Consider the following 23947-nt stretch of genomic DNA (forward strand, 5'->3'; position numbering starts at 1 on the left):
CCCAGGTCACCACGGGGGAGATGGAGGTGTATGCCTCTTGCAAAATCAGTGTTTGGAAGATGAGCTTACTGTGTCCAGGTCCATGGTGCGTGCTTACTTTCAGTCAGAACATTCTGTGAGTCATCAGTCCAAACGGTGAAGCAGTACCAAGACTAGCAGGAAATTGAAGTGACTGACGTAGGGCCTGGTTGTTTTGTAAGAGGCGTTTGAGGTTAAGTTTCCCTGAAGAGAGTTCATACCCATCAACCTCTGGGTCTTGCCTCTCTTGTTAGCCCTTTGTCTTTCCTTCTGGTTGGTCTTCATTCTCCTTTCCCTAGCACTTTGTCTTCTGGTCTTAACCTGGCATCATGGGAGAAAGCACTGAACCAGAAACTGGGTCTGACTAAGGGGGTGACCTTGGACTAACTGCCTTATGTCTTGCTGGGCCTCAGTTTACTCACTGTTTAAAAAAGATTTTATTAATTGAGAGAGAGAGCGCGCAGGGGTGGCAGGTTGGGGAAGGAGAAGAGGGGGTGGGAAGAATCCCAAGCGGACTCTGCTGAGCTCAGAGCCTGAGGCAGAGTTCGATCTCACCACCCTGAGATCATGACCTGAGCCAAAACCAAGAGTGGGGTGCTCAGCCGTCTGAGCCACCTAGTCAGCTGAGGGGTGCCTCACTTTTAAAATGGATAAAGTTTTTTTCTCTTTCCCCTGTGTCTTTATCTCTCCATCTGCCCTCCTCATTAATAGTTTTTCCTTTCTTCAGTCATTCCATTTATATATTTTCTCATCTCTTTCCAGTTTTATTTCCTCTGCTTTTCCTTTTTTCCCCTTTCCACATCTTTGTATGTAGTTTCTCCTTAATCTTCTCTTGTTCTCTTTTACTTCTTCTCCCTGATGTCTTATTCCTCCTTTTATTATTTTCCCATTGGCAGCACCCCAGTATCAGTCTTTTTCTTCCTACCATCTGATGGTGGGGATCCAGAATTGCAATAGGACATGGAGGAAAAGGTTTAAATTGTTACACGTTGTGTATGTTTAGACCAAAAAAAAAAAAAAAATCACCTCTCTTTTAAGAGGAGGAATTTGTGTTACCTGATCTGTACTCTGTTAGATTACAAGCACCCATGGGCACTTTCATGTACTCCAGGCTCACAAATTTCTGGTAGGCTGGGCAGCAAGCGGTATAACATACTTGAATGTAAGATAAATTTTTTGCCATTTCTCATATTGGTGAAATTTGTTTTTAATTCCGCCGTTTAATATTTTTATTATATGTATCTTGGTGGTATATTGGTGTAGTAAACATTACCGGCCTCCCTTTACTTGATCAAACACTCAGAAATACTATCTTTTTGTGATCTTTAGAGGTAGAGGAAAAAGTTTAATAATTTGAACATCATTAAATATATGAGGATCAGCTAGTATATTGTTGATGGATTAACTCAGTGCTTTTATGGGATGATGAAAAACCCTGTCATCTTCAATTCTTCATTAGTAGAACTTTGGCTGAATGTCCTTTTTCTCCCCTTGATTCTCAAGATTGTCTCAGGGCCCTAAGGTGGTGCTTTTCCAATAGAAATACAGTAGGAGTCATATATGTAATTTTAAATTGCATAAAGTAAAAAGAAACCAGGTATAATTTAATTTTAAGAATATATCTTATTTAACTCGGTACATTAAAATATTTTAACATTTATGTATTAAAAATCAGATTATTTCACATTTCATTTTTATTATGTGTATTTTAACGCTTACAACCCATCTCAGTTGGTTCTAATATTTGCCACGTTGTAATGAACAGCACAAGCCTAGACAACTGTATTGAATAAAATAGTATATTTTTAATTAAAAACGATATATTTTGTCCATGTGTTAAATATGTTTTCAAGTTTTAGGAAAACTCACTTGAAGTTACTAGATGTTGACTTATGGAAAGATAGAAAGGAAATACCAGGTATGTTTGAATTTTATGATGCTGCAGTGTCTATACTCTTAAAGTTAAATTGTTCAGTAGTATGCTATATGTTAATATTATGTAACAATATAATATTAACATATAATTTATTATTATAACTTCTTTATTATTTACATGGCTGAGCAGGCTATCTTCCATTCAGAATTGTGAAAATATATTGAGTCATGCCTATATGACAAAAAGTTGTCATTGAGTTCTATAAAGCATCTATAACCTGCTGTCTTTGGAAAGCTCGTTGATACTTAGAAAATATATATGAACTATTTTCCCCTAAATGATTAATTTTTATAAGATTACTTCTCTATCTGTATAGTTTTTATTTCTAAATGGAGGATGTGATTGATTTGGGGAATCATTAACTCAATCCCTGTCCTGTGTGATGGAAGCTGCGGTGACCGTCATGTGATTGGGCAGGACTTGGTACCTATCAGTGTAAACACACGGCACAGCCTGTCCCAGGCCCCTCCTTATCGCCTTCAGAGAGAAGGGGTTGAGGCGTTTTGAGCAAATCTTATTGGTAAAGGTCGTGTATGTATTGCTTTTTTTTTTTTTTTTTTTGAAGAACCATTTCCTTTCAGTTTTAACCATATTACTGGTCGGCAAACAGTTTGCACTCAGTTTGTCAGCAGAGCGGCTTTCTGTTTTGATAATTTAGGACTGTAATTTTGTCTCTGAAAAAAAGACATGCTTGATAAGCTAGTTCAGTTTTAAGATGTTTTACTTAGAAGATGATAGTAAAGATGAGGAGAAGGAGAAGGTTCATGAAGACTCATTAAGTAAAACTGAAGGTGTTTATCATGGAAAGGCCCCTGCTGGTATCCTGGTGAGTTACATGCACCAATGTCCTGTTGCCTTTGCGTGCTTGCTCAGTCTGGGGAGTACTGAGGGAAGAGGGGGCTAATGCCTTTTCTTTGGAAAATGTAGCACTGTAATGGATTTTATTAACTTTTAATGTTACGTTCAGCAGAAATATTTGGTACCTGCTCTCCCTCATTTCATGCTACACCATCTTTTTACTTTTTTCTGTTATTAAACAGGTAACTTTCTGCCTAGGAAAAAAAATGAGGTTGCTGCTTTAAACAGATTTTTTTAAAAACTAGGTTTCTAACTAAACATATCTGATTTTACATTTTTGCTTCTAAGTGCAGTAGTTGACGAATAAAAAATATTCAAAAGTTTTATGGTTTTTACTGTCCTAGCCAAAATTTTTTGAAAACTGAACTAACATTTTGGAACTAGCATTTTATTCTGATGTATGATACAAAAGAGTGACTGCAGTCTTTCTCCCATGATTGCAAACAAAAAAAAATCTTGTAAGCTTGACGTGGGGAAAATGCAAATTGAGGTTTTGGGGTTCTTTTAATCGTCTTAGACAAGGTACAAAATAAATCCTATAAAAGTTCTAGAAGTCAGCATTAAGGAAATACAATCAGGTAAATTAAGGGCAGTATAATTTAACTCTACCTGTGGAACCTTTTCCTTCAAAAATAATCTGAAGTAAATACTATGAGGTAAAGGTATTTCTTAGGAAATCAAGGATGTATGTTTTTATGAAAACAAGTGTAGAAAACAGATAACTTCTAAAATCTGTGGCCCATAATCAGGTTGATTTTACAGTTATATAAATTTTTGTCACCTTTAAAACTGTTATCACATTTATTTGTGTGCTTTTTGCTTTTTGGACTTGTTGATGAAGTGTACTTGTTCAGGGTTCTCTGAAGCTAATGGAACTGAACATCGTTTGAATATGAATGGAAGTCAGGTATACAGAGAGAAGGAATTTACTTTTGAAATTTCCTTTTTAATAGTATAGAGTGTATGTATATATGGATTCATGCACATTTGTAAAAGTCAGAAGGGAGACTAGTGAGTACAGCTGAATCTTTATGAAATATACGAGAAATTCTTTTATTGAGAACACTAACACACATAAACCACCTATCTCAGGAAGAAGTTCTTGGCTTCCTGATACTGGTGTTTTCTAGACAGAGGTAAACGGGTGTTTGATTAGACTGCATTTTATTAACAGTTCCCTTTTATGTTAATGTCAGAACATTGAAGTCCCATGAGTCACCTCCCTGCCCCAAGAGAAACTTTGATTTTCTGAATGGCTAGTGTTAGAGACTCTAGATTTGATATCTGCTTAATAAGCTGTACTGATGATGTAAGAGACTTTATAACTTGGGTGTGTGTGTGTGGCAAGCGGGAGAGGGAAAAACTTAGTTTTCAGTGTCCAGGCCCTCAGTGACCCTGACACCCCTTACTATTCATATTACACCTGGGTGAATGTCTCCATCTTAAAGGAGATGATTTTATGGGTTTAGAACATAAATGTATGAATCTCATAATTTAAAAAACATGAGAAGACTTTTGTGCTTTGTTAGAAATTAGGAATTGAAAAAAGTGTTTCCATAATTTTTAAACAAGTGATAATTCCTTTATTTGGTAAGGAAAAGACCACATTGTTTCATATTGTAATACCCCGAAGTTCCAAAATAATCTGCTGGTCTTATTTTTCACCACTTATTTTAAACTACCTTGCTTGGATTTTTAAATTGGGGCAGCATGTACTACAGGGGTGCTTAGCCAAACTTGTAATCCTAGGAAATGCTTCTAGAATGAAGTCTTTCTGTGGTTACTCTAGACGGCATCTGGGCGTTTTTATTAGAGATGAGAACCCCATGCACAGAGGCTATGAGACCTGCTCATGGGGAAGAAGTGAGAACTTGACCTGTGTCTTCATGTCTTTAGCTGCAGGGAACTCCGGGAAGCAGGACGGCAGTGCTTCTCTCTCCTTGTTCCCTCTGTGCTCTATCAGAGGAGACCTGGGCACCAGTGTGGTTGAGTTGGAAAAGCTAATTTTTTCAGAGCGAATTTTCTATGTTTGTATTATTTATAGCAAGATTTACTAACAAACACGGTGGTAGAAGATAGCAAGTCACCCCGTAGGCAGGGTGTGTGGCTTGGGGCAGTGCGTTATGCTGAGTTAGGAAATCTTCAGTGAGGGGTTGGAGAAGCCTCCCTTTAATCCCCCTACCCTTAGCACAGTTTGTCATTGCTTCCTGCTGCCCGAAATCCTAGAATAGCACTAGGTGAATGGGTCCAAAGCCAAACACTTTTCTCTAATAAAGCATCAGGAGTGTTGACGAAACTAAATATTTCGTTGTATAGAATTTTATTTCCTCTCAGAAATGTGGTGGTGGTAGTAGGTAACCAGTTTGGGGGGAGTAAATTCTCCTAGAATCTTTGTTTTCACAACTCACTTGCCTCTTTAATCCTGATGTCACAGATGAGCTCAGGAATTTTGTGGAGAGTAGCATAGAGGCTGTGGCCAGAAATACACCAAGGCTTTTTGAAAATTATTTATTACCCATTTTTATATTTATGCCCCCATCTGTTTTCAGAAATGACTTAGAGACATGCATATACACACAACTGCTCCGTGATGCTGTAACGTGCATGACTGAGCTGTAGAGAAAACATTTTTCATTCAGCAAATATCGATTATGCCACACTGGTTCTGGTAGATACTGAGTTGTTTTTTTTTGTTTGTTTGTTTGTTTTGTTTTTTTGTTTTTGTTTTTGCACTTACTAATATGTCTGAATTATTTGCTGCTCTGAGTTTCTGAGTAGCACAACTGGACAGATTTCAGCAAATGTATGTATAAATGCTGCCTCTTTTAGTTTGCCCACGTACTTGGTTTTGATTACATACTTCCAGTTAGCTGAGCTGTTTAACCCAGTTGATTGGGATAATTCCAGTATTGCACATCTGATCCAGATGCTTGTCAGGCAGTTTTGTGCATAGGAAAAACAAGGTGTAATCCCATCACTGTCTTTAGATGTCACATGAATCAGGTGTCATCCAGTGTGCAGGATTTGGACACAACTGTCTGAAAGGATTCAAATAAAAATCTTACCTCTCTTGGAGAAAATGCTTATCTTTTTATGTAATGTTTTACATCTTCAGTACTAAATATTCAAAATCAACCCATTTGTACTGAAGAAAAAATTTTAGATACCAGTTCTAGAGTAGACAATTTTTGTTTCTGTTTCATACATTCTTATCTAATTGAAAGTAGGGAAAATAATTTTTGTTTGTAATTTTTCACTCTTGCTGCTTGTTCTAAAAAAATTTTTATTTGTCCCTTCTTTGAAACCTGTTGCATAATCTAGAATCATTTTCTGAGCTCTTTACTTTGCTTAACCTAGGATACTTAGGGAAGATATTTTTCAAAGGGTGGAAATAGCAGTATACTGATCTTATTTTATTAAAGTACCATTTTAACTCTGTGATAAAATCATGTTTAGAACTTTGTGTGCCCTTGGTGTACTATCTTAATCCTAGCTGTATCTATGTAGAAAAGACCATCAGAAATTTGCCGAAAGTGAATCCCAGGAAAACTTGAAGGGAGAACTGTGTAATCTCTAGAATGTTACTGCGTTCTCTGAGACTTAGCGAACTCCACTTGAACTGCAGATAGAGAGGCTGTCCTAAGTTAGAGGTCAAGGGGCAGTAGTTAAGATTATAAAAGTCACCTGTCATCTTTTATATTCTAACAAAGCATGAAGTCATAACCATTATATACTCATAATTCAGAATTTATTGGAAAAGTAATTCTTTTAGGGAAAGTGAGGCAGAAGAGGAATAGGAAGTACATCCTTCAATTCTGTTCACTTGTCATGCAGTGAGGTTTTCAAGAGGGAACTGGGCATTGATTCCCTTGCCGTAGTCCTCAGACACACCTTGGTAACCTGCCATTTGGGGGTCTCTTGGGGCTTTAAAAAGTACTTGTACTTAAAATCTAGGGGCGGTGGCCTGGTCGTCAGGATTCTTCAGAGCTCCGCAGTGATTCAGGCGGCAGCCAAGGACAGTGATTCCCAAGTCTGACCAACCCCTGGAACCCTTACTGAACTTCAAATACCCCCCCGCCCCAAACCCCAGACAGATTTCTCAGACAATAAAGGGGGCTAATGGAGCCTAGGAATTGTTTTATTTTTAAAACTAAACTACAGGGGGTGCCTGGGTGACTCAGCTGGTTAAGTGTCCGACTCTTAATTTCGACTCTTAATTAATTTCAGCTCAGGTTGTGGTCTCAGGGTCCTGGGATTGAGCTGCATCAGTCTCTGTGCTCAGTGGGGAGTCAGCTTGGGGCTTTCTCTCTCCTTCTGCCCCTTATGTCCACTGCTTGCACTCGCTCGTGCTCTCTTTCAAATAAATCTTAAAAAAAAAAAAAACTAAACTACAGACTTTATTCATATTTTATTCCCCACTAAAGTCCTCAGTTTGTCTGATATTGTCTCTTAATTAGATGGAGGTCATGTATTTTTGGGAAGAATACCACAGACATGATGTCATATCAGGAGTCTGTGATGGCGATGTGTTTTATTACTGGTGAAGTTTCCTTGATTCACTCGATGAAGGTGGTATCTGGCAGGTTTCTCTACTGTGAAGTTAATGTTTTTCCTTTTGTAATGAATATATGTCTTGGGGGGGAGACCTTGAGAGTATACAAACATTCTGTTCCTCCTCAAACTTTTGTCCTCTATTTTTAACATCCATTGCATGCCACAATTATCACTGTGGTGTTCTAATAGTGGTTTTCTATTTCCCTCATTCTGTAGTAATTGGAATTCATCTTTAAGAGAAAGCTGGCCCTTCTCCCTGCTTATTTATTAACTTATGTCAGTGTGGACTCATGAGTGTTTTATCCTGTAGGTAATAATCAAATACTGTCACTATTTAGTTGCTCAAATTGTGTTAGCTCTAGTCATTGGGAGCTTTCTCACGTTAGCTTCTGTGTTCCTTTAACATATCCCTATTCTCTTGATTTTGAACAGTTTCATACTTTCTGGCACTATTAGATACTCCAGCATCAATTTGTATTTCCCTGACTCCAGCTTTGGGATTAACTACTTCTCCAAGGAGCCTTGGTTCTTTTTATTAGAGAATGGTATTTAGAAACCAAGATCTGGGGTCTAGGTGTGCTTGTTGCTTCTACAGTGTCCTTGATTCTAGTATTCCTCTTAACAGAGAAAGCTAGAATGTTAAATGTGCATTCTACCCTAGGCATAAGCACATCAGTATTTGTGCATCTGTCCATGAGACTTCTGATTCTAGTCTAATACCGCAGAGTTTGTTTTAGACTTCCCTTTAGGAAATTGTATTTTTAGAAGCTTCCCAGGTATTATGATTAATCAGACGTGGGGAATGATAGCTGTGGGATACATATCTGTTAGGTACATTGTGGACCCAAGCGCTTGTGTCTTTGTTAAGTAGTCTTCGTTGATGAATACTCCCTTTGTTGTTGAATCCTCATTGTTTTCCATTCCTGGGTTAGTCATCATTTCTTCTTCATACACTGAAAAGAATTTTTGTCACTCCTACCCCTTCTAAGGGAACTCAGCCAGCTAGGAAAGAAAGTCCCCAGTTTTTTGTAGTGGAGTGGAAACCAGTCCAGTCTCATGGCCAGCATTTTTACAAAACTTACCAGAGAAATTGAGTGCACTTGAGGGAATGTTTAGTGGTTTGAATGCACAGGGAGGCCATGTGTTGTATTAGTATACACACAGCCCACTCAAATGACAGAAAGTTCACAATTTCACCAGAGCCAGATTTATTTTAATCCTTGAATTACCTTCTTTTTGATAAGGCAGTATGTATTCTTTCCTAAAGCACAGCATTCTTTCTAAAGCAGGTACTTGGTCTGTCAGACTTGATAATAAATCCTTCAGCCTGGGCTTGTCGAGGATGTTTAGACTGAACTTTAGGCCGGCACGTGCTTGTTAAGTTAGTAGCAGTAAGGTTGGTTAAAGTAGGTGCAGTGACCTTCACATTCTACTGGAGTAATTCATATGGCATATTCCTACCTGAACTTAGCAGGGTACCATAAGGGGGTTGAGGGACTTTCAACCCAAGGACTTAACATAATTGGGACAAGTTTAAAATGTCAGCTTAATTCATCTGTGATATTAACTAAGGTTTTTGGGGGTACAGGAGAAGAAGATGAATTTAGTTTAACATGTCTTTCCCTAGACCTACAAACTACAGGAACATGTTTATTTGTTCCCAGTCTCACGGCTGTTATTTCAACTGTAGAAGAGTCATGATGTCAATTCCTGACATCTAGGTCAGTGAGTAAATAGAACCTCAAATAAAGCCAGAGTGTTTCAAAGGAAATTGTATCCTACCAATGTGTGGAGTAAAGTGATAGTCATCATTGAAAATACAACGTAATGGTTTCCTTAGAAGCTTGGTAAGATTGTGTGCCTTTCTTATGTGAAAGTGAGCCTAACAATCAGATTTCCTGTTTTATGTTAGAGCTGTTTATGGTTATCAGTGATAAAATAGGTTAGCCACAGTTGTCTCATCCTAGAAAGTTTAGGATGAGAACATGTTCCTTAAAACGTATATTTATGACTATAATGTTAGTCATCCCTTTAGGGCTATTCATAATAGAAAGCTTAACGTTTTTCATGTATGATAGCATGTCGAAGAATTCTCATGGCCTTCTAAAAGCATTTATGAAATTCCTACTTACACATGACCCTGAAAATTACTAAACTTGGCATTAGTGTGTTTAGGAGCTTACGGTTCCAAGATACCTTAAAAAGCCTGGGCATTTGAGACAGCTTTTGTCTGTGCATCATGTTGTAACTGTTTGGCTCTAAGTGAATTGCTTTGTCCCCATATAAGTTGGCCTCATTTTTTTTGCTAGTATAACGCATATGGCATCTACCTCACCTCATTGTGAGGATTAAATGAGATGAGGTTTATAAAATGGCATTTGGAAGGGATAAATGTTATTGCTCTCTTCTCTTTTTTTTCCCCATCACTTTCACACGGCTAACACTAGGAAAAATACGGAGTAAAACATCTGAATTGTAGGTTAGGTTATATGTGATTTTTCAAGGATATGCATAGTTTCAAAAGTTACAGTGTGAGTAATCAGAAAGTTTGAATTTTCAGTAGTGTAAGTGAATCTCTATTTTAAGTAACTTGCACATATGAAAATACAAACTTGTAAAACAAATTATTACCCCTTTGTAAAATAATTTAAAGGATTTATTTTAATAGCAAACTCCTCCCAGTACACCATAGATATTTTAAAAACAATAGCTGCAAAATCAGCCTTGCAAAAATACATCTAAAGCAGTCCCACTCCTGAGTTATTTACCCAAATGAAATTATGTTCACACAAAAGCCTGTACACAAACAGTTTTGATGGCTCTATTTGTAATCGCCAAAAACTGGAAGCAAGCCGGATGTCTTTCAGCTGGTAGATGGATAAACAAACTTTGGAACATCCGGTAGTGGGATGCTATGTACTTAACACCAGGAGACAAAATGCTGATATCTGCCACAGTATTGATTAATCTCAAATGCATTATGCTAGGTGAGAGAAGCCATAGTCAAAAGGCTACGTACTGTATAGTTTCATTTATGTGACTTTCTAGAAAAGGCAGAGATTATAGAGACAGAAAACAGATCAGTGGTGGGCAGGGAATGGGGGAGAAGCATCGACTACAAAGGGGCAGGGGGTCATTTTGGGAAAGGATCTAGTTCTATATTTTGGGTGTGGTGGTTATTACATGATTTCATGTACACTAGTTAAAACTGTACACTAGAAATGGGTTAATTTTAGTCTGTGTAAAGTACACCTTCATTTTTTTAAAAAATAATTGATTTTGGGGGCGCCTGGGTGGCACAGCGGTTAAGCGCCTGCCTTCGGCTCAGGGCGTGATCCCGGCGTTCTGGGATCGAGCCCCACATCGGGCTCCTCCGCTATGAGCCTGCTTCTTCCTCTCCCACTCCCCCTGCCTGTGTTCCCTCTCTCGCTGGCTGTCTCTATCTCTGTCAAATAAATAAATAAAATCTTTAAAAAAAAATAATTGATTTTGAATAGTTCAAGGTGTAGCTATTTGAAATTTTAAAATTGCATTTCCTAGCAGACTTGGCATGAACGTTTAGCCAGAAGGTTTTTTTTTGTTTTGTTTTTTTGTTTTTTTTAAGATTTTATTTATTTATTTGATGGAGAGAGAGCGAGCGAGAGGGGGAACACAAGAAGAGGGAGTGGGAGAGGAAGAAGCAGGCTCCCAGCAGAGCAGGGAGCCCCATGTGGGACTCTATCCCAGGACCCTGGGATCAGGCCCCTGGTGGAAGGCAGATGCTTAACAACTGAGCCACCCGGGCGCCCCTGGCCAGAAGTTTTTATATGCTGATAGGTATAACCATTTAAACTAATGTTGACTAAGTAATAGTTTAATGTCTTTCATTATTAACTATTAAACTCATTACATTTCTTAATGATTTCACTTGTATGTTTCTCTCTGGTCTGCAGTCAGGTTAAATGTTCTGTAACATAATCTGTTGCCTCATGTACGAGTAGATTGGGCATATTTTAGGAATGACAGGAAAAAACGTATTAAATTATCAGAAATTGCCTTCATTTCAAGGCAGTATTTTGTAATTTGGAAAACGAAGGGAGAAGTGATGAAGAGAAACACAAGAACTATTAAATTTTATAGAGCTGCAATAGTCTGAAACGATTTTGGTCACAGGAGTGACCAAAAACCATGAAGCAAGTAGCTAGGGCCCACGTCTCCTAGTGTGCTGCTAGCCACTTTAGGATCTAGGCAAGGAATACATACTTCATTATGCATACTGAAGTCTAAAGATATGTGTAAAATTGAGCATTTAGTTTTCCTTGCTCTGTACCAATTCTGTTGCTTAAAAATGAATATTTTGTTACATTGCTGAGCATTAGGAAAATGGAACTGTTGATACCAGCTGTTTACCTTGAATGCTGTGCCTTACAGAATTCTGATGTTGGGCATTTTCCTGTAAGTAGACTCTGTCATAGGAAATGATAACCTAAGATCTGTTTCACGGTGTTTTCTATAATAGTCTTTGGTCCTGGTATGATCTTTGTCACCTTCCGCTTTACGGCTGCCTCAGCTGACTCTCCACGCTGACTTCTGCTGACAGCCCAGCGAAGTGGTCTCTTCTGCACGTTGCTCTGGGGCTGCTCCTGTTCTTCAGAGTGATCTGCATGTATGTCATTTGTTCTCATGGGGATATTTTTAGAGGTGGGTGTCATTTTTAATTGTCACTCACATACACTAGATTTATGCAAGTTTTTTTTCCTGTGAAGTCTTAACCAGCATCTGGAGAAAGGCATTAGTTTCGGAGTATTTGAATATTGTTTTTGGAACATTGGGTTTGCCCCCACCATTCTTGGCATTTTTCTAAATGTGTGGCTTTGTGAATATATACACCTATATCTTCATTTACTTCTTGAATTTCTCTCATGTAGGTTACAGTACAAAACACGGTGTATATTTCTCCCTCTCCTCGCTGGTTCTGTTCACTGGATCTTGCATTCATCGATCCATACATTCATTGGTCTGAAAGTACTCGTTAAGAACCTCTCATCGCTAGGCACTGTGCCAGGCTTTAGGGAGACCATGAATCATACAACACTTTTTCTTTGTCCGAACTTAGAGCTTGGAGGTGGGGTAAACAAATGACTGCAGTGTGGTGAGTGCCTCTGTGCTGTGGTGGAGAAAGGGCAGGGCGGGGTACCTTGGATGCACACAGCCACAGACCCCTTGTCACTTGCTGCTTAACCATTGAGCCCATGCCTCCCCTCGCCGCATCTCTCTTTGATATTTTGGATTGTGCTCTCTGTGCTCACAGTCTGTTGTGGGCATACTTTATTCCCATCTCTTCTTCATCCAGGAAGACTAAAACCTCTTTGTTCCTCTAATAAAAGAGTAACAGCCAACAGTAGTAGTTGGATAGATTGAGAAGAAAACTTAGATTGGATTTTGGAGGATTGTCCAGAAAATTATTAGGCCAGTAACTGGGGTGGGAAGTGGGAATTGATGGTTTTTGAAGATGAAATAGGGGACACAGTACTTCCTTCAGTTGTACCTGCTGAAAAGCCAATGCAAATATTCGAGTAAAACTTGAGGCCACCACTTGGGGAAAAAATGTATATTGCTGTGGCGGCAAAGTGTCCTCCCTTTTTTCAACCTTACTCAGGCCAAGATAATTGTTCATTTGCTTTGTGGGTAGTGAGCATGGTGAAATCATAGAGAAGTGAGCCCAGTAAGCAGAAATCTGTGCTTGCAAACTTCCTTGGAGGGAATATGTTGTGACGGATTAGAAATCTGAATTTATCAACTCTCCAGCCAAACTTAAGGCCAGCCACATGTTTTCTCATTTAAAAAAAAACCAGACTGAAAAAAAAAATTGTCAAATCACTATGTTGTACACCTGAAATTAATGTAACATTGTGTGCTGACTATACTTTAAAAAAAAAGTTCTGAGTTCAGGGGAGGAAGGCTTTCACTAGTTTTCTCAGGGTGCTTTTTTGGTGGTAGGGCCAGGGGCGGGGTGGTTATAGAGAGTTCAGGTGGCTTTATCAGGTCAGAATCAGTATCGCCTATCTGTTTTTAAGTCCTTTGTTGGTAAACCTCAGAAATGGACACTGAACCAGGCAAACAAAGAAACTTATGACCACTCATGAACCAGAGAAGTGATGAGAGGGCAAGGTGTGGAGCTGTGTGGCTTCTCAGTGTCTTGAGCTGGTGGGCCTTCTGGGTTATTGCTCAAGCACCTTCGCCAGATTCTTGTCGCTTTGGCTTTTCATACACACTTAAAGAATATCTGTCTGGGTCAGAGATCTCCCTACCCCGTCAGTCAGCTGGTGCCAAGGCTTAAGTCACAAAGCACAGATACGGTTACCAGGGATTTACTCCTTTGTTTGGAGGGGTCTCTGAAAGATGAAATCATTGTGATCCAGGGAGCCTTATTATTACCCTCTGATCTAGCCACATCATGGATCTGTTCAAATTCCAAAACACGAATATTGGGTCAGAAAATTTCCTCTTCTCACCTATCCATCCTGAAGGTTGATGTTGAATCGGAGAGCTATTACTGGGAGAGCAGTCTTCCCAGATCAGAATTTTTATAAACGAGGGGCGCCTGGCTGTCTCAGTTGGCGGAACATGCGACTCTTGATCTTGGGGTCTTTTTTTTTTTTTTAAGGATTTTATTTATTAGAGAGAGACAGCCAGCGAGAGAGGGAACACAAGCAGGGGGAGTGGGAGAGGGAGAAGCAGACTCCCAGCAGGGAAGCCTGATGTGGGGCTTGATCCCATAATGCCGGGATCACGCCCTGAGCCCAAGGCAGACGCTTAACGACTGTGCCACCCAGGCGCCCCCTTGATCTTGGGGTCTTAAGTTCAAACCCCATGTTGGGTGTTGAGATTACTAAAAAATAAAATCTTAAAATTTTTGCAAGAACCACTGCCAGTCCTAGAATTCAAGTTTTATAAAATGATCAGGTCAGCTGTTCATTAGGATGTGCAAAATTCAAGTTCTCTTTAGTTTGGGTTATAGGTCAAGGTAAGGACAGGATACATACTTTAGCCCATAACAACTCCGTTTTCTCCAGCTGAATCAGGACGGGGGGGACAAAGTTCATGCAGTAGAGACTGAGTTAGTTCCCAAACCTGGATGCCTATCAGAATCATGGAGAACTGATCCTTTAAGACCCCACTTCCAGTTTTTTATGTCTGTGTTGGGGTCCAGGAATCTCCATTCTTCAGCACCAAAACTGGATTCTGTTACAGGTGGTCTGAGGACTGCTGTTGGGAAATAGTAACCTACAGTGTGGTCCTTGTCAGTTTTCTTCACTTAGCAGGAAAAAAAGTTGGTTAGACCTAAAATGGTCCCTGACTGTGCCTTCTACAGTGGAGGTGATAGGGTTGTTCTTGTCTAGAAAGACAGCTCATAATCTACAGGGAACTAACTAGAAACCCAGATGCTCCAAAGAATACCTCATCCTGGCTAAATCTGTGTCTCTGGAAGGAATCTTCTGAGGCTAGACATCATCCCAGAAAGATTGTTAGAATTCCCCTGTACATCTTCTCTGAAGAAAGATCCAAGACACCCAAGGTCTTAAGGCTTCTTGTAGTTCATTTTATGATAGACTGATTTTGGAGGTAGCAGAAACAGGCATGGAATTTTATCATAGGATCTCTTGCTTTTACGTGGAGCTATGCTTCCCTAACCTGGGTCATCTTCATAATCAGTTATTAAACTTCAAAAAAATTCAAGAAAATTCTCATTTTAAAAAACTGTTAAGGATGATATTCATAAACAAAAAATTTTGAAGTAATGCAGTAAGTAAAAATTTTTGAAGTTTAGCTTGAGTAGGAAGTTCCCCACAAATTCTGCCCTTTTTATTTCTATATTTAAGTTGGTTTATTCATTCATTCAGCAATATTTACTGAATCCCAACTATGTGCCAGATGTATTTCTAGCTTTGTCTAGAAATTGTGGCGTGATCCCAACCAGCTGCTTCCTTTCCCTTAGCGTGGCCTTGGGTCTGTCACAGGCCCTACTGATTCTCAGTCTCCTCTGCACTTCTGCCTTAAGAGCTGTGCTGTCTCTTACTTGAATTGTTTGTACAGTACTCCAGAATTTTTCTGGGAGACACTGGGTTTTAGTTTACAGATTCTGTACATGGGGATTGAATGGTCCTTGAAATGAAGGAGACCCCTGTTTCAACAATCGCAGGACAGAAGGGACCTGCTGTGATCTTGAAGAGACTTCGGGAAGTGCATTTTATTATTATTTTTTTTTTAAAGATTTTTTTTTTATTTATTTATTCGACAGAGATAGAGACAGCCAGCGAGAGAGGGAACACAAGCAGGGGGAGTGGGAGAGGAAGAAGCAGGCTCATAGCAGAGGAGCCTGATGTGGGGCTCGATCCCATAACGCCGGGATCACGCCCTGAGCCGAAGGCAGACGCTTAACCGCTGTGCCACCCAGGCGCCCCTGGGAAGTGCATTTTAGAGCTGCAGCTGTCAGCGTTTCCTCGTGGACTTTAGTTTCAAGGAAATCAGATGGACCTTAGTGCACCATCTACTTTGGAGCCCTGGGGTAAGGCCCGCCCTTCACTGAGGGCAAGGGCTGTTCTTATGCTTGCGGCTATTTCCTGTTTCTTATTTTATAAAACAAGAATTAAAAGGTGGCTATTTATAAAATAAGAAAAATTAAACAAATTAGCATTTTGTTATGATGGGGGATAAAAAGCTGAGTGGTATACAGTAAGGCATTTATTTGAATTTAAATGGCCAAGAATGGCTTCTCCAGGAAAGCTGGGTTCTTTGTCAGGCTTAGTGTCAGTTGTCTGTCCTCACTCAGGACAGTTTTTGTATAGTTTTGTGTAGTTGTCCGTTACATATGTCTAGCAAAGTTGTAACCGCATTTAGTTCTTTGTGATCTCCATAGTGTCTGCTGGCCACAGACTAAATGTTTTAGAAAATGTCTTAACAGGATGTGGGCAAGTCCTCTGGGGAACTTTCCATTTGCAAATACCTGACCTCCCAGACCAGGAGAAGCTTGCAGCAGGTGCTGCTGTGTCTGCTGTTGCTGCCTTTCATCTCCTACTGTCAGAGTTCAGTTCTCAGTTGATGGTACCCTCCAGGTTTATGTTGGCTACCTTTAAGAGACTCTGGAATTCCTGGAGGACTTAAGTACAACTTGAATTCAGCCCTGAGATCTCTCGTCCTCAGGGTTACCAGCTCACCTTGAGAGCCTCATGATTTAAGCTACTGGTAGGAAGTAGCAAGAAGGTTGGGATCCTGAGTCACAGTACAACATACCTTTTGTTTCAGCCTTAATGCAAAATGAAATGAAAAATGTCTGCCTTACATAACCTAAATTCTCTTTTTGAAGATCAAATGAAGTATGTTTGAGAAAGTTCTTGGAAAATCTTAAGTGCTACTCAAAGGCAGAATATAAGCCTGAAGGAGTTTGGTCTAGGAGTGTAGGTGTAAGCTGGAATGTGTACAAGGCAGCAGTGTTCTGGTGTTTGTTTCCTGAAGTATCTAGAAGTTTCTGTTCCCTCATAGCACACTCCTCACATCTGTGAGCAGAAGGTTAGAATGTTCAGGGCAGGTTCTTGGATAAAAGCTGTTCATCTCTGTCCACAAGCCTCAACCACACGTGATCTCCCAGGAAGTCTACTTCCTAATCTTGAAATGCAGGCCTAGCAGGAGAGAGTTAGTAGTCAGTGCTACCTCTGGTGATAGCGTGTAGATGAGACTTGGAGGGCCAAGTAGCATTAAGTGAAAATAATATTCCAGTTGCTAGAAGCAGCCCACTTGGAACAAGAAATCTAGGGGGGGTGGTCTTATCAAGGCTTTTAGGATCCATGATTAGAGAATTTCTGTCACTTAGAGATGCGATTAAAGACATAGGCTCTAGAATTAGACTTGAGTTCAAATATTGGTTTTACCACTTAGCGTGATGACATTGGACACTGCTGAACCTCAGTTTCCTCATATAAATGGGAATATTGATACCAGACTCCAGATACTGGTGGAAATTACAGGAGCTAATGTACAGGTTTACATAGCATTTAAATTTAACATGTGATGGACATTATAACAACTGTAGTTGTAGTACTGCTCACTAGTTGATAATAGTATTGAATAACTGTATGAAGGTAAACTTAAAACTTAGGGAACAGATTTTGATGATGTAAGTAGTTTGGAATGTACCCATTTTTGTATTGATTACAATTTAGAAATTGTGCTATTTTTAATAGCTCCTATATCTCTTTTCCTTAGCAAAAATTATTTTCGATTGAACATACCATCTTAAAATAATTTGGGGCAGTTTTTATAGGAAGAGGATCTGTACTTGAACCTATTTACTGATGGATTCTATTTATAAATCTCTACTACATATCATGATGGTTTATTTAGTTCTCTGATGCTCAGGAAAAATTGCTAAGCAAATCTTTAAATTTTTGGTAAATAATTGAATCTTGAAAGCTACTTTTATTCCAGATACTAGTGTATGTTTATTTAAAAATGTTTGATAAGAAAAATCTGATAGTGGACACTATTGAATTTCATTCATGAAGGACTGATTGAAATCTATTGAATTTTATGCTAAGGGGACATTTAGTTTCTAATAACTATTTTAGTTAACTACTGTCTTCTGATTCTTTCCATTTTTAGTTTAGTGATGAGTAAGTTCCTCCCTGTCTTGGGAGCTCCCAGTATTTCCCCCAGCCCACGGGAGCCAGTGCCTGCACCGAAACACACACTGTACATTGTATACACTATCAGTCGGGTCCATCTGCACCACTATGTCTAGCTTTGGATTCCACATTTAAAGTTCTCTAGTTTGTCATAAAAGTGAAAGTAAACCCAGTCATTTTAGATATTTTAAGGAAGAAGAATGCTTAGCCCAGAATAGATGAGACCTAGTTACGGTTGTACAACAAACTCTTCGGTGTAAGTGGTATCATTTAGAAGAGGGTGGCACATATCCATCGTGAGTTCTACTGGACATAATAACTAGGGCTGTCTGATACAGTTATGAACTTCTTGGTGAAAGGAGTGAGTCTTTGTCAATGAAGTACCACAACGTTGAAAAACAGTATGGTAGTTATAACGTTTAAGAAGATGCTTGTCTTAGCTCAGGCTGCCGTAACAGACTACCACAGTTTAAACAACATTTATTTGTCATTTGGGGACTGGAAAGTCCAAGATAGGGTGCTGGCTAATTTAGTTCCTAGTGAGGGCCCTCTTCCTGGCTTGCACACAACCACCTTCTCTCTTTCCTCCCCTAGTAGGGGAAGAGAATACGAGCTTTCCTAATGAGAACATTAATCCCATCTTGAAGGTCCCACCTCTTGACCTCATCTAAACCTAATTACCTCCCAAAGGCCCCACCTCCAAATACCCTCTCATTGGGGGTTAGGGTTTCAACATTAGAATTTGAGGAGCAGACACAAACAGTCCATAACAATACTTAATCTTTTTAAGGCTTAATTTTTATCTTTAAAAATAGAAATAATATTTACTCATTCATAAGGTGGTTCTGAGATAATGCATTTTGGTACATAGTGGGGTACAGAGTCAAGCATCTGACTCTTGATTTCAGCTCAGGTCATGATCTCGGGATCAAGCTCTGGCTGTGTGCTGGGTGTGGAGCGTACTTGGAATTCTCTCTCCCCCTCCACCTGCTCCTCCCCTTGCCTTTAAAAAATACTAAGAATTTGGTATGTAGTAAGCTCTCAAAAAATTAGTTGCTGCTACTGTGATGGTTATCTTTACCATATTTCAGGGATGTGCTAGAAGTGCTTTTGGTATTTGTTGAAAGACTGGACTAGATAAATACTTTCAGTTCTAAGAATCAATTAATGCATGTTTATATTTTTCTTTGTGCTTGTGAGCCTGAAGATAAGGATGCTGCTCTATGAACATCCTTCAGTACCACATTCCTCTTTCTGTATGGGCATGTTTATGTCCATCTGCTTTCTGATATGTGTGTATTCTTATTCTGTCTTTGCTTTTTCTTTGAATCTGTCTCTGCATCCCCTCTCTTTTATTCTCTGTCCCTGTCCTTGAATTTATTTTCTCTTGTTTTTTTTAATCAGTCACTCTACTGAATAATTTACAATATATATTATTTTGCTATATTTTTTAATCTTTGTTTTATTTCAAAAGGTAGTGTCTTCAGTGAGGTGTATCCCGGACATGTGACTGGGTACTTAAATCGCCTGTCTGCCCCTGTTCAGAGTCCCGCTTTCCCAGGCATTGAACAGGACAGGTGTCAGAGACCTGAATTTGTTCTCACTTAGCATTATTAGGGCTAGTGCTAGGCTGGACATGTAGGAATGAAGTTTTATGGTGCTAGATAATGCTTAAGGAAGCAGCTGTTTAACGTATCGTGTGTACAACAGCCAGGTGCTCCCTCCCCCCGCCAGACATAGCCATGAGGGAGCCCCCTTCCCTAGCTTAGTTGGAGTGCCCCTCCTAGCAGAAGTGTGCCCCCATTCCCAGGGTATAGCGAATGTTATGGCAGCAGGACTCCCTTTACTTTTGTTTTCCCAACCTTCATAATACAAATAGAATTGTTTTACATCTGCTAAGACAAAAAGCAGTCATTTGATAGCATATATTTTTCTACATTTAGCAACTGGCAGTTACACAATAGACTTTCTTGTATAACAGCACATCCTTTAACCATCGTAATTAAAATCATTTTGAATAGATGTAGTTACACTTAATTATGGATCCTATGCTCTAGTTGATGTAAGCTCGTTACACATTTAGTTTGTAAGACTTGTTTTATGGCTGAATGGAGATCCTTAAAGTTAACATTTTCCAGTTTCTTTTAAGAAAAGAATGTATATAATTATATAATCAGGAAACTTGAAAAAAACAAAACTCATTTTTAAATTGCCACCAGTCAGTCAAGCAGTCATACAAAAATTGACTACTTGGGTGGTGGTTTGCGTATGTGCTGTGACAAGCAAAAAGCATGTCGTGAACATATATTACTTATGGAATATGAACACGATACATGCAGCCACCTGGATGAATCTCCATGGCAGGAGAAGTGGGAAAAGGCAATCACAGAACGTTATATACCATATGATTCCATTTATGTAACTTCCTTAAAAATAACAGAAACGAAGAGCAAATCAATGGTTGTCAGGGATTAAGGAGAGAGTGACAGAAGTGGCTGGGTGTGGCTTATAAAGGCCAATAGAATAGATCTTTGTGATAATGGAAATGGTCTCCATGTTACCTGAATCATGTGCTGTTGCACTAATATTTGCAAGATGTTGCCATTGGGGAAACTGGTTTAAAGGATACATGGGATCTCTTTGTATTATTTCTTAAAACTACATGCCTGTGAGTCCACAGTTACTGCCAAATTTAAAAATACTAATTTTTAAAAATGAGGTGTGATATGAATATTCTGATGAAATAGTATTTCCTCCCGACACAGTTCTCTATTTTTGTCTTATTTATTGATGGTTCATTTGATCATTCTGTATTCATTGAAGAAATCATTATCGAACACTTGCCTAATTTGGCCTTACCAAATGAATTCTTCTGAAACTGAAATCACACCAACTTGTAACTGTTTTGTAAAGGATACTGCCTCATTTAGTAGTCAGTTTAGCAGCTAGTTTACATCCTCGAAGTCATCTCTTCTGTAGCTAAATTTGGGGGACTTGGTAACAAAATACTCAAAAAATTTTCTGGGGTAAAATTGTGGCTGTGCTTAATGGTGTAAAACTGGTGGGTCTTGATGACACATTCATCTGTGTAGAAGAGGAGAAAAAAATGTTTTGAGTGGAATCTGGGCACTGCCAGCAGGCACTCACTCACCTGTGAGGAGTAGGTTGAGTTTCTCCGGAGGCAGATGTCCGGGCAGGTCCCTAAGTTTTCCTGATGGAGTAACGTTCTTTCTGCCAATTCAGCTTTGGACTTCTCCGACAACATGGAGTGTGATCTCTGGTAACTTTTCTGAGCATGTAACTTGGAGCTTAAGGCTCCTGAAAAGCTGAGTTTAAAGAGACAACTGTGCTTATGATGAATGACCTAGAGAATAATCTGTCTCTTCTCTGGTTCTGTAAAAGTTGGCCTCTGGATTAGCCAGAGCTGTGGAGGATCTCGTTTGGTCTGTGTCCCACCTGTCCCCCAGGAGATTGATTTTCGCTGAACTGTGCTTTGACATAATACTAGGGGTGTAGGTGTCTAGTGAATGAAATGTGGTGGTATTTGATGGCTGGAGATGAAACTTGACAACCTTAGGACTGAAGGAGAGCTATTTTTTTCTAATCATTAAAAGTTGAGGGAGATTCAAGGAGACTTCCCCACTGGTCCTCAACACATACTGTATGGGGGGCTCCCCAGCCTGTAGTCCTAGCTGTGAAGCCACAGCAGATGTGGGGCACAGGGGAAGCATTTCCTCTCATCCCTCAGCCCTAGTCAGGTGCACACCCCTATCCTTCCTTGACCCTTTCTGGAGGACCCTTTTATAGCCTAGTGATCCTGCTTTGACTAATGTTGAGCAACAAGATTTAAAACCTTTTTCTGTGCTTTGTAGAACATGATTATGTGTTCCAGTGAGTTGTATTCAAGCATTGAGGGGGGATTTTCAATAAAAGCAATGTTATAAATAAGTTAGACCCGGTCTAGCTCACCCAGAGTTTATTTAATCTAGCATGTCTCTGAACCGTTTTCTATTAATAGTTTTGTAGAAAACTCATCTCTCTCTCACTTGTCTTCAGCAGAAACAACCTGTTTTCTGGTTTTTCCTAGAGGTGACCATTGGTCGTTTTTTCTGCTTGGCTGCTGTGGTCAGGGTGGATGCAGTTGCCCCACGTTCCCAGTGATCTTGGGCAAGAGGGTAGTGGTGGTAGTCTGGGTTCTTTGGTGGTTCTGTGCAGATTCTAAACTTTTGGAGGGAGTAGCTGGTAGGATCTGTGGTGATGGAAAAGAAAAGGGAACTTCTGCATGTGTGAGGCCCTGGCTGGGACAGCCTCTCGAGGTAGAAAAGGACCACCTGATTTTGTCCTTGCATGGAAATGTGTAAAAACAGTGGTAACATGAGTCTAATTGGTTCAAAATCAGCAAGGTTAATGGTAGTATGTAAATGGTATACGAATGTGCAATGTCTTTTAAAATTACTACTGTTTTTTTTCTCTGTCATTAGAGCCACAAATTCATTGTTACTATCTCATCTAAATTTTTTTTTTTTTTTTTTTTTTTTTNCTTTGTAGTTTCAAACCATGAATTATGTGGGACAGCTGGCTGGGCAGGTGATTGTCACTGTGAAGGAACTCTACAAGGGCATTAACCAAGCCACCTTGTCCGGGTGCATTGATGTCATTGTGGTGCGGCAGCAGGATGGCACCTATCAGTGCTCACCTTTTCATGTTCGGTTTGGGAAGCTGGGGGTCCTGAGATCCAAAGAGAAAGTGGTGAGTACAGAGGACAGCTTGTTCTCAAGAAGGGTGAAAGGTTAGATGGTAATAGAATAAATTATTCTTATGTGCTTTCTGGGTTCCCCCCCACCCCGCCACAGTGGGGGCCGGGACGGACACCTAAAAGTAAAATGTCTTTAGAAAGTTTACCTTACACAGCACTTTAAAATATTTAGGGGAGGGATGCTTGGGTGGCTCAGTTGGTTATGTGTCTGACTGGCTCAGGTCATGACGGCAGGGTCCTGAGCTCTAGTCCTGCATCAGGCTCCTTGCTCAGCGGGGAGCTTGCTTCTCCCTCTGCCTGCCCCTCTCCCTGCTTGTGTGCTTGCGTGCTCTCTCTCTCTGACAAATAAAATAAAAACTTATAAAATATTTAGGGCAATGCCTTCATACTATTTGTGAATAGGATAGACTGATGTAAAGAATACATTACATTTATTTAAACAAAATTAATGCCAAGTTTGTTTTGACAAAGCTGTTAAATCTTATTTGTATCTAAATTTTGTTAGTAATACCAGGACTTGTCTTGAGATCTTACTAAATGCACAACTACAGGCCATAGGCTTGTTGGCTTTTATTTATTTAGGGGAAGATTCATTCAGAAAGAAAGTAATTAGTGTTGGTTTTCCTTTTTCTTACATCCTCCACCTTCAAGTAATGGAGAAATGGGAAGGCTTGTTAATGTATTTGATGTCAATCAAGTTAGAACACTGAGCTGGTAATAAAACCTTGCAGGCTTTATTAGTAGTATTTTTCCCTTCTACTCTTATCCCACATTATCTCCCTGAACAACATAGGGAGATTTTGTCAGGATTTTAAAGTACAGTGAAAGATCCACACCATATTGGGGCACAGAACTATGTGTTAGAGGACCACTGGCGTAAGTTGGAAACCTCTATTTCCAGATGTTGGCTATTTTACATAGGTGATCTTACTCCTTAAAATAGAAATTTCTCTCTATTTTAATTAAACTTCGGTGGTTTTGAGAATGGAAGAAAACTTTTATAGGTTTCACACCACTAGATATTCTCTCTTCCTGTGTGCCCGCTCACCCCCAACACATCGTTTTTTTCTAGGTGTTATAAATCAGTTCTCCAGTGGAGAGCCATGTTGCAGGTTGGCAGGGTTTGTGCGGTCTGGCCTCTGTTCAGTCACCCTTTGGAAACCA

The 23947-nt window shown here is 39.6% G+C and overlaps 1 protein-coding gene across 4 annotated transcripts in view; it reads left to right on the plus strand.

The window, feature by feature from the left end:
• The window catches only part of LPIN2 (lipin 2), a 102941-nt gene that overhangs the window by 43042 nt on the left and 35952 nt on the right, over window positions 1-23947 (plus strand). For 2 of the 4 annotated variants that reach the window (XR_004620411.1, XM_034642931.1), the window contains exons 1-2: window positions 2542-2780; window positions 22576-22776. Coding sequence is in view for 3 of the 4 variants with exons in the window: in XM_034642931.1 (XP_034498822.1) it covers window positions 2670-2780; window positions 22576-22776 (312 nt within the window). In the remaining variant the exon portion in view is untranslated. Of the gene's footprint in view, window positions 1-2541; window positions 2781-22575; window positions 22777-23947 lie in introns of those variants that run through there. The other 2 variants (XM_034642933.1, XM_034642934.1) reach the window with 2 other exon arrangements.

Source organism: Ailuropoda melanoleuca, chromosome 14 (assembly GCF_002007445.2).
Source record: "Ailuropoda melanoleuca isolate Jingjing chromosome 14, ASM200744v2, whole genome shotgun sequence".
In the NCBI taxonomy this organism is placed as follows: domain Eukaryota; kingdom Metazoa; phylum Chordata; class Mammalia; order Carnivora; family Ursidae; genus Ailuropoda; species Ailuropoda melanoleuca.